At 40.0% G+C, this 11,265-nt stretch overlaps 1 protein-coding gene across 2 annotated transcripts; it reads left to right on the top strand.

Annotated features, from left to right (window-relative positions):
* The first annotated feature begins 518 nt into the window (after positions 1 to 518).
* Positions 519 to 7,777, top strand: LOC106940052 (ras-related protein Rab-18). 2 transcript variants are annotated; one of them, XR_001422984.1, is made up of 8 exons: positions 607 to 717; positions 2,945 to 3,000; positions 5,028 to 5,089; positions 5,263 to 5,335; positions 6,254 to 6,372; positions 7,157 to 7,223; positions 7,361 to 7,585; positions 7,618 to 7,777. XR_001422984.1 is itself a non-coding variant. In XM_015022679.1 (7 exons), exons 1-7 carry the CDS (start codon positions 650 to 652, stop codon positions 7,528 to 7,530), a joined length of 615 nt encoding a protein of 204 aa, XP_014878165.1. In that variant the 5' UTR covers positions 519 to 649; the 3' UTR covers positions 7,531 to 7,777. The 2 variants fall into 2 exon arrangements, 1 of the variants encoding a protein (XP_014878165.1); XM_015022679.1 differs by having other exon boundaries at positions 519 to 717; positions 7,361 to 7,777.
* The last annotated feature ends 3,488 nt before the right edge of the window (positions 7,778 to 11,265 follow it).

Genomic DNA, 11,265 nt, shown 5'->3' with positions numbered 1-11,265 from the left:
ATTCAACAACAAGACAGAGACTGGGCAACTATTCCCATTGAGAGTTCCAAGGTAAAAATTTTTTTAAAAAAGCTCATAAATTAATTCCAGTAAAGCCAAAAACATCTGGATCTCAAAGATTTGAGGGAAAATATCTTGTGGACTCATAAATCAAGAGTGGAAGTTGTTGGAAGAAATGCATCTCATTACAACTGGCTTGAAACTAATATAGCATTTCAGAAAATGGACATGGAACAGTTTATACTTATCCTGCTGCTTCAGGATAAGTAATGTGACCAAAAATTCTGCTGTTTAGAAAAAAATTAAAAAAAAACTTTTTTAAAATTTTTTAATGTTTTTTTTTTTTTTTTTTTTTTTTTTTTTTTTACTATTAATTGGTAAAATTCACATCATATGTCATTATGCTCTGACTTCTAAAACCAAAGAATAAAAAAAACGTCTTCTTTTCCATGACTGTACGCATATGTGCTCTATCTTATGCAATCTGCTGGATAACCGGAAGTGCCAACAAGTCACTCCGGATATGGTTGGAGTGAGACGTCTTACCGAGTCAAACCATCTGTGCTTCCAGCCAGCTGTATCCAGGAGCCAAGTTCTCTTTCTCTGTTTTTGAAATTACAAAGAGATAAACAGGCCCTCGCAGGGGGAAATGGAAGACGACGTCTTAACGACGCTGAAGATTTTAATCATCGGTGAAAGTGGCGTTGGCAAGTCCAGGTAAGACGAAGCTTTATTCGGGTCAAGAACATGGCAAGAATCAGCGCTGCCTTGGATGTCGGCTAGTGCTACAGCCTGCTAGCGTCTGTTTTATTAAAGGCGTCTAGACTTGCTAAACAGGACAGTGGGGCTGAGTTTAACCTGAAGGAACATTTTCCATCGGGGTTTGTTTTTATTTTTAGCACTACTTACAAAGCTGTCAGGGCTAATAAACACCAAAGAACAGTAGCAGCCTCCTGTTAGCTGCTGGCGGCTAGCTATTAGCGGCTAGCTGCTGGGTGAGCTCATCTTTGTTCACTCCTTAAGATGTTGCAATCGGGATGAGGTTACCGCACAGGAGTCCAGTTCACCTTCTCTTCACCGCCACATGTTTTTACCATGACGCTAAACAACTGCCTCCTAAAAACACCCTGGTCAGTGTTTAAGTCCCGCACCAAGCAGCTTGGCTCGGGTTTGCTGCCCGTGGTCATAAATGCGATCCAGACGAGCAGCCTGCGCTGCCAACCACTCAGTGCTAAATGTCACCGCAGCATGTCATCCAGGACCATTCATGGAACACGGATAATGAGTAAACAGAAAGGGGAAAATGCTTGTAAAGTTAAATATTTGCGGAACACAAATTGGGATCAGAATTTCTCTCCTGGAAGAAGAGGCTTAAATCGGAGTCATGACTCGTTTTGAGGAGCTGCAGGTCCGGTTCTTCCCTGGATGATGGATGGATGATCCACTCCTTCCCTCTGAGCCCAGCCGCTCATCCTTTTGGCCCATTGTTCATCTTTCATGCCTTCACGGGAGACTTTGTTTTTGCACAAAACCATTTTATTTACGCACAATTGTAAACAAAATTGCTCTAATTGCTTTTATAACAAGAAGACCGACAATTATAATACTTTTTCTACAGAAGCAAAAACACCGTAATATGTAATTACAGTTGGTATGCAATTATTTTGACTTTAATTCCTAAACAGGACCAAAAAGGAGCGTTGTAATGTAGATGGATGGGTAATTTAAAGGCGCTCGTTACTGTAGACGAATCCACCAGTAGCAGTTAATATTTATTGCGTTGTTTATCATTTATCAAGATTTTTGATTTATCATTGTCACAATAAATTCCAATTAATTAGTTAAAAAAAAACTGAAATTTCTAATGTTTAAAAACACCTAACACTGTCAGGTTTTTATTGCTATATTTTCTCCACTCTATGATCAATGAACACCAAATAACTTGAAAATATGATTAAATGCAGTGACTGCGTTTGTTTCTATTGATATAAATCCCACTTCTTTATGAAACTGGTGTCCTAAAGAAGCATATTTTAAATGTAAATGTTTCTCAAGAGCATTACTTGTCTTTGGGGCTGTGAATGCTACGTCATGGAGTCACAGCTCCACAGTTACCTGAAAAAACAAAAGTACTAAATGGTTCTTATCGTTACAATATTACAACAAATTGCTGTGCTAAAACGTTACGTCCATATCTCCCACCCGCCTCCCTGATACTGTATGTCTGCTTATGTTCCCAGGCATCAGAAGGGTTTGCTCTGCACGCTGATTGCTAGCTCGTCGTTCAGACCAATGGCAGCGTTTCCACGAAGCTATTTGGTGTCATCGGTTACAGTGGGCCTTTGTTTGCTAAAACAAACAAGTTCAGCTCAGGATTAGTTTCAGATGTCACAATAATGATAATGATAATCCCAAGCCGAGGTAGTGTCATTAGGACGGGGGAAGCGAGCGGATTTGTTTTATGTGATTGCTTCCGATCGTCAGGAAGATGTCCGCTTGGCAGGAAGGATGCGCATTTGATTTTTCCCAGAACCAGTAATTTCCACAGCACAGCTCCTTCCCTCTTACACAGTAAACACTTAGTGCTGTTTGTCGCCCTACATAGGGGCATCCCAGAGAGTTCTGCTGGGGTCAGAGGTCAGAAGCCAGCCTCCTCATCAGGCTTTTGAAGAAGGACTTTGAACTTTATCAGTAACCGTTGGGAAGTGATCTCTGTCCTCCTAGCTCATGTGTAGCGGTGACATCATCTGAAGCCTGTGTGAGTGTGAGTGTGTGTGTGTGTAATGAAAGTGAAGGGTGAGGTAATCAATAGAGACAAAGACGAGGTCGGTGGATATTTGAGCCAGGAAACAGGAAGTGCTGTCCAGAGCCGAATCATGAAGGGATAAAGAAGCAGTGAGTCATAACAAGATGTGAACTTAACTTCCTGTTTTCCCACCAACAGCCTTCTCCTACGCTTCACAGATGACACGTTTGACCCGGAGCAGTCGGCGACGATAGGTGAGTTAAGACGCCACGTCTGTCAGAGTTTCTGCTCCCGCTGCAGAACCGCACATAATATTGGGTTTGAAGAATCTAAACAAACCTGAACTCTCCCCACTTTTGTTGTGACATGTTCAAGAGAAAAATGTCCCCTCTAATAAGCACGTTCTCATATACCCATCCTCTCAGATTAGACATAAAGTGACATTTTTTTGTTGTTTGCATGTTTTTAGTCAAGCTCTTCTCTCAAAGATGTTTAGTTGTAATTCATCTGGCAGCAGTGAAATGTTTGAGTTATATATGAGAAGAGATAAAATGTCACGACGACCCAGATGAAGCAGTTTGTGAAGGACAAACCGGAATACATAGAGACCATTATCAAGTTCTGTTTTTTTAAACCATGTAGTCTGGGTGATGCGCTAGCTTAAAATGACGTTTAAAGTGGCGGCATTATGTATTTTTCAGGCACTATTTTATAAGTAACCATGTTATCTTCAGTTCTTGGCGAAACTGAAGGTACCAGTTTTTCTAACAAAAACTTATAAAAACTGTCTCATATTTAAAGATTTAAATAATAAAATTGCCATATTTGACTTAAACTTTTTTTTAAGTCAAATATGACTTAAGAAAAATGAGTTTACAATTTGGTACCTTGAAATTGGGGCTCTGCCTCTTTAAGAAGCTCCTACTCTTTCCAATGCTCTACTTTCAGAAAGTCATCACATTATTTCTCCATTATGCCGTTTACAACTGTTCTTAGGAGCATTGGACTGAGAAGTAGTTTGTATGATGAGCTCAACGGATTTGACTCTTGCTGAGACCAAGGCTTTAAAGGTCCTTGAATCTCCCTTGGCAACCATTCCTAAAGATTGCTGAGGGAGATTCAAGGATTTCTCAAATTTGCATGAAAGAATCAAGGTATGTTTTTGATGATGTAAATCTAAAAAAAAAAGTTGATTTTGCATAATACTGCCCCTTTAAATTACAACATTTTCAGAAAAACTCCTTCTTTGCCCACTAGTTCCTTTTTTAGCCCAACAGAGTACTCAACACTGAACCTTTCAAAATAATCACTTATGGTTTTTTTGTTTGTATCCAGTTCTCCCAAATGCTGCCATATAGAGAATTTCAAAGCAGTGAGAGAAATCTAGTTCTTTCCTTTCACCAAAATAAGAGTCCTGTTTTCACAGTTGAAACCAGATCTTTACATCCATTCCACAAAAAGACGATAAACATTTCTGCCGTCTCGGCCGACACAGATCGACCTCGCTTCGACCTCCACCGTTTTGGCGTCTCATTGTGTAGGGCGATTGCAAACAGATGCTTTTCTGGATGTTTCACAGGGAAACACACGTCAGATTGTGTAACGAGTCAGACCGGTGAAGAGTTAGACTGGAAGAGAGTTTAAATTCCTCCATGATTTCCTGTTTACTTTGTCTGATCTAATGTTCTTTCTAAGAATGCACCATATAAACGCTTTACGACGTCAACACTCGGTCTGTAGGTTCGCTGGTGGATGAACCTGCAACGTGGAGCTACAGAGTAGTTTCAGATTCACTTTTTTTTAATTATTCTACGTTTATTAGCCCTCCATGCTCCGAGACACCGAAGTGACTTAACTCTTCTGTGTTCTGCTTTGTTCACGCTGACGTATGGGCCTGTTAGGGTTTTTGGGCTTGAATATTCTCTGAGCCGTTTGACAGCTGGTTGCATTTGGTTCTTCCTCGGTTTTCAGCACAGACTCCCATTGTTTCGAGTTTAAGACACAAAAAGCACTCTGTCCCCCCAGTGTGGCGTTTGGATACTCCGTCACAGCGTCGTTTATCTAAAAGATGTGGTACGGGCCCGGTTACCGGGGGTTGCCGGGGGTTTGGAGACGGTTTGCGGTTCTTTGTGTCTTGGCAGACTCCCAGTGACGATTGCAATCTGTCTGCTGGATGTGATATTCTTGGCACTGATGGATTAAAACCTGTGAGAGTCATCACACTGGAGCATGAGGTAACCACGGCGATTTGACCAATTGTCTGAATTTCTGCTGCATGTAGGTGTCGACTTCAAGGTGAAGACCATATCAGTGGATGGAAACAAGGCAAAGCTGGCGATATGGGTGAGTTCAAATGTTCACATTTAGATTAACGGCATTCATTTCTTTACTATTAGAAACGAGAACCAAACCTGTCTGTGTGATTGCTGTTCCTCTAAGTTGCCACAAGATGGCACTTGTGCATCAGGAATGTCTTGTCTAGACTCTGTAACCTTGCTTGGCTTTTTGTTTTGCAGGACACTGCAGGACAGGAGCGCTTTCGAACCCTAACACCGAGTTACTACCGCGGCGCCCAGGGAGTCATCCTGGGTAGGTGAACCACCATCTTTAAAAAAAAAAAAAAGAATTTTTATTTTTTTTTACTTTAAGGTCAGGAAAATGTAGAATCCCACTGTTAGACCATTTTTAAATACAAGGTGAAAACAGTTCTTCTTGGCCTTGCAAAATGACATCTAATAAAATAAAATAAAAATAAAAACCTGAGTCAACAGTGCTCACTGACAGTATTTTATCTAATTTTTTTTTTCTAATTTAATTTGACAATTTTTCTTCTTGTATTCCATTTGTTTTATCTTGTTTGATTTATGCATGTGTTTTCAAACTCTTGACATTTTTCTCTAAAGCATTTTGAATTCTCTTTTACACAAAATGTGTCATGCAGCAAACTTAATACAAAATATGATGTTTGGGAATCAACTCACTAAAGTTCAGAAAGAAATCTGACTGAATGTTTGTGAGGTGTGCTGCTACTGAATCAAAAGATACTTTTTTTTACAGCATCTTTCAATTCAGTGTTAGCTTGTTTCCCCCTTTCTAACTCAAATATATGTTTTTCAGTTTGATTTCACTTGATAAACATCCGTTTAAAGGTGGAGAGAAGTTTGGAAACTACTGTATATATATGTGTGTCAGAGAAAGTGATACAGCAAAGAATTGTGGGTAGTTTAACTGAAGTGGAAAAGCACTGGTGAAATCAGTGGTATTATTTTGTCAAGGTGTTGTAAGTGTAATAAAACATAAATATTATTGGTAATAATCTGTAGTAATCAATAATATTAATGTCAGATTCTCAGATCTGTGCATCACTAATTTGCAGTGATTACCTTTCAGACTCAAGGCCTCTACTAAACATCCAGCATGTTTTGAAGAATGTTTAAGTTATTAACTGGAGACGTGTTGGTCTGAGCTTCAGTTTTTTTATTATCATTATTTTCTGATCACCTGCAGTGTACGACGTGACGAGACGAGAGACCTTCACCAAGCTGGACAACTGGCTCAATGAGCTGGAGACCTACTGCACCAGGAACGACCTCGTCAAGATGCTCGTCGGAAACAAAATCGATAAGGTGAGCGGGTCGGACGCGACCGTTTCTACGTTGAAGCCTGACAGGAAGTGTTTATTAAAAATCCGCCGAATGTTTTACGTAGGAATGCACCGATACACAACTTTTTAAAAATACAGGTCCGATACGGAAAATCAGTGCTGGATTGGCTTAAAATGCCAAAATAATTTGTTTTTTTTTCAATATCCGGGCCGATACAGATAGTAAAGGGGTAGTATTGTGTTTCCAGCCACGTTGTTAGAAAAATGGAATAGTTGTCAAATATAATGCAAGAAATTTGACTTTGTAATGTAACACCTTGCAATTGGGCCTCTGTCTCTTTAAGAAACTCTGCCTTCAGGCAATCATCACGACAGGGCTCCTCTGTTAACACAGTAACAATTTCTTTACCACCGTTACACTGAAACGTGGCTCCTATGATGAGCTCAGCAGGTGCTCAGCTCCTCCAGACTAATTGCTGCTGGCTAGTCTGGAGTTGAGTCAAAGGGGACGGCTGCTCTGTAAGATGGAAGTTTGAAAGCTTTAAAACGGCAGCTTCGAGCCTCGAAGGCGGGGCTAGGTCCACCCAGGCATTTTGCACAGCCAAGTGGTTGCCACGGGAGATTAAAGGATTTCTCAAGCATAACATTCCAGATATGATTTTGTTGACATTACAACATGATGCAACGCCACAAAAAAGTCAATGTTACATACCCCTTTAATATTGGATCAGTGCATCTCTAGTTCAATTAGTAGTCAGACTTTATTAACTGGTTTAAACGAAGCTAAGACGTCTTTCCTGTTTTAGGATAACCACGACGTAGACCGAGCCGAAGGGCTGAAGTTTGCAAGAAAACATTCCATGCTTTTCATCGGTAAGCGAGTTCTCTACTCAGACCTGGCGAGCGTATGAGGTAGAGCCGAATATCACACGAGGGAAGCTGCTTTTCCAAGTCATCTTGTCTCTGTCCTTTTGGTCCATGCCGTCTAACTCTGTCCCCCGTCCACGCAGAGGCCAGCGCAAAGACGAAGGACGGAGTCCAGTGTGCGTTTGAGGAGCTGGTGGAGAAGATCATCCAGACGCCCGGGCTGTGGCAGAGCGAGGGCCACGGCAGGGCAGTGCAGCTGACGGACGAAGACGCCGGGGGCGGAGCCTGCGGCGGCTACTGCTCCATGCTTTAAACCACACAACGCGACGGCAGCACATGCTAACATCTACACCCCAAACCCCGTCTCTCTCTCTCCCTCTGTCTCTCGTCCTGAGCTGAGCTCTCTCTCCAGACGGTCGACCGTTTCCACTAAGACACTAGTTTTGCACAATTAGAAAAGATGCTGCGCAGCTCAGTCTCAATTTAAATGAGTCAGGCTTTTTTTTTCTTCCTGCTGTTTTTTTGTTTATCTTTTAGGACCTTGTTCAAAGTCTCTGCTTCTATTTCAAGCTGTTTTGTTTTTTTTAGTCAAAGTAACTCGAAAAGTGGAAGCCAAAGTTCGTCAGACATCTTTATTCTCAGTCTCTGTGTGATCAGAGGGAACCAGGGTTCTCGGCCTCCAGCATGCTGTTTTCTGTCCTAAGAGCTCATTGCCTTTGCAACCGCATCCATATCGATGCTGGCCCGACTTCTCTGCAGCGTTTAACCGGGATGTGCTTCATCCTGCCCCCTCCTCTTCGTCCTTCTCCTCTTCCTCACAGACTCCGTCGATGTATCGCTTCTGGCTCGGCGCATGCGTCGTCCGCACAGCTGCCTCGTTTTACTTCAGTGTTGGAAATGCCGTTTTACTTTCTGTTATTGAATTGGACTGTAACCCTTTGCTTTGTTTTTGAAGAGCGCATAAATCAAAAGAGGCGGGCACCGCTGAAGGAGGAGAAAGACTCACAAGACGGATGACATCAGAAGTGTTAGCAGTGCGGAGACATAAAGTGTTCAGATTGTGTTTCTACACAATCTGGAAGTATTAAAGTGACACCGTTGAGGCGACGGTGTCTGAGAAAACCCGTTCAGACTCTGAACACGTTGCGTTTGAATGCCGGTATCTTTTCCTTCCCGATGCGTTCGGTGTCCTGACTGGGATCTGTACACAGGACACGGTTTTTAAACCAGTTTATGTTTGCATGTTTGTGTGTGCCATTCTTTGTCTTCGTCTTTGTCCGTCTTGGGAAATAGTCCTCTCGGACCGTTTTGTTATAAAGATTTTAACTTATATTAATGCTTCATACATGAGCGTTTGAATTTAGATCAGCTAAATATAATTGAATTAGATTTTTATGTACTTCTCAAAATAAAACCACTGTTTATTTTATTTTTTGTGGTTAGAAACAAGTTGAACCATGTAAAACCTTGTAAATTGTACATTTTAGGACTTTAATGGGGTAATTCATGTAAGAATTGTAAAGCTGAATGTACACATATCTGACTTTAATCCGCCCAGTGTATTAAACTTAATAAAATTCCTTTTTGAAGTGAATATCTTGATTTCAATTAATAAAAAAAAAATGCCACGTTCTTACAAATGCATTTAAAAATATTCCCACTCCATGAACATTGACTTTCAATCAAGTTTTTGGAGCTAAATTGGGGCCAAAAAGTTTGCTCAAAGGAAAAAAATTAAACTGAAAACGATAAACCATTTTCCAAATTAAGGTATTTTTCAGTTTCTCACACACACACACACACATATATATACGTATGGATTAGGTTTTTTTGTTTTTACCTTTTGTTTCAACAAACTTTACGGCCCCAATTTAGCTTCATATAGTTCTAAGTTTGCTCTGGACTCATTTATAGATTTACTATTTAATGAGTTACATTTAATTTATCTTTGGGATCAAAGTATTTTTGACTCAACATATTTCCACTCATTTAATGTATTAATTACATTTTTGTCATATTTAAATGATCACTTTTTAAAATAAATTCTGTCTGCTATTAACGTTTTGGTTGAAGTAGCTTGTTAACAAATGGAAATCAATGAAGTCGTATTCGTTACTGTGTTCTGTCACATTACTGCTTTGTTTTATTGGGATTTTATGTGACAGACCAACACTCGGAAGGAATAATTATGGTTTTCACTTTTTGTTCCCATATTTATACAGAGGAAGGACAACATCACAGCTTCAGGGTAATCTTGCATCTATGCACTTCAAAACAAAACTGAATCCGACACGTTTTCTGTCCACTTCCCCAACGACACACTACTTTCTGCTGGTCTGTCACTTAAAACCCCAACAGAATAAAGTAAAATTTGCAGTTGAAAATATGTGTAAGCAATAAAGACCTTTATGGGAAGTGAGAGTAAGCTGTAAGAAGTTGTCGGCAGGCATAGAAATAGCTCTGCTGACGTTGTTGCTGTGCTGGAAATGTCGCCGTTAGACGTTGGGTTTTGATCACACAACGCGCGCTGCATTCCTCTGTCCTCAGAGCAAAGACAAATGTTTAAACAGAGCCCAGGCATCCCAGACTGTAATCCATCTAAATCATTTACACCAATGCGGCCCTAAATCACCCTGTCACAGCTTGGAAAGGGATGTGCATCATTCAAGGTTAATAAGCCAAAGACTGCGTCTGCTGTCGCAGCAAATGTCTAAAATATATAAAGCAACAGATTCACGTATCTGTAATCTGGACGGCTGCAATGTGGTTTCCTTGTGTATGAAGTTAAAATTGTAGAATTTAAAAAGTTTCAACCACAGTTTTTTTTTTTTTTTGATTGAGATAAGTTTTTTTTTTGTTTGAAACAAAAATGTCTTTGGAAATTCAAAAGTTTGACCACTATTTTATTTTTTTTAATTTGACATGATTTTTCTTTTGATTGAATAATTGTGGAAAAAATATTTAACAACATAAAAGACTACTGAAAAATAAAACTGAAATCAACCAACTAACTCACTTTTTGTCGTAAGCCACTGTAAACAAGTGTGTTTTTAAGAGAGACGTAGAAAATATTGTCAGAAGAAGTTTGTCTAGTTTTCAATGGCAACTTGTTCCTCAACTTTGAAGTGAGAACAGAAAAGGCCACGTCTCCTCTGAGCTTCAAGCTACATATTGGGAAAACTAAAAGACAATGGTCTTTTTGTTAGACATAAGGATGGAGCAATTCAGAGAGGTAAGGGAAAGCAAAACTAAACTAAATTCTTTAGTGTACTGGCAGCGAGAACCAGTAAGATGTGTTTACGTTTTCTTGTACCCGTTAAAAGATGTGCAGCAGCAAGTCTGACCTGTCCCAGCATAAAGTGAACTGTGGTAACCTGGTGAAGCTGTGAAAAGAGCAAAAAACAAACATTATCTCCAGATTGTGTTTGGACAAGATTAATTTTAGATTATTAACAGGATTTGACTGAAACATTGCATATTGCTGTCTGCTTTTTTGTCCTCCAGCCAGGATTTCATGACCGGTTGAAAATATTTCAAGGAGACTATGTAACTGTAGGGGCGCCTTCATTTTGATGTGAAAATAAGATGGAGATTAGTTTATATGTCAAACATAAAAACATTTGGGCTTCTGAGTTTAAAACCTTTGAAAGGTGTTGATTTGGTTTCTCGTGTCTCTCAGACATTCCCAGTTTAACTGGAATGATGAAAATGAGTCTCCACCTGTAGAAGAACGGGGAAACGATGTGATGAAGAGTGGGTTAAAATAGTTGCTCAATATGATGAGAGACTGATAAACATTGTTATATCAAAACTTTGTTTTATTTCAATTAATCAATCATTCAATCAATTTTATCTATGAAGCACCCTTCATGTTGGAGGCAGCTCACTGGAAACACATAATAAAGGGTCTTTCTGCTGTGGGCTTGAACCGTCCAGGGTCTCAGTCTGCAGGTGCAAATATCAGAGTTGTGAAGTAAACTGACACTGATGGGATACTCCCTTTATATCCATGTTTGGAAGAGGGCTGGTGGATATTAAAAACGATGTA

The sequence above is a fragment of the Poecilia latipinna genome, unplaced genomic scaffold (genome assembly GCF_001443285.1).
Source record: "Poecilia latipinna isolate Pla-1442-1.1 unplaced genomic scaffold, P_latipinna-1.0 Scaffold3075, whole genome shotgun sequence".
In the NCBI taxonomy this organism is placed as follows: Eukaryota; Metazoa; Chordata; class Actinopteri; order Cyprinodontiformes; family Poeciliidae; genus Poecilia; species Poecilia latipinna.
Note: the sequence above shows the minus strand (reverse complement) of the source record. Positions and strands in the feature narration are given on the sequence as shown.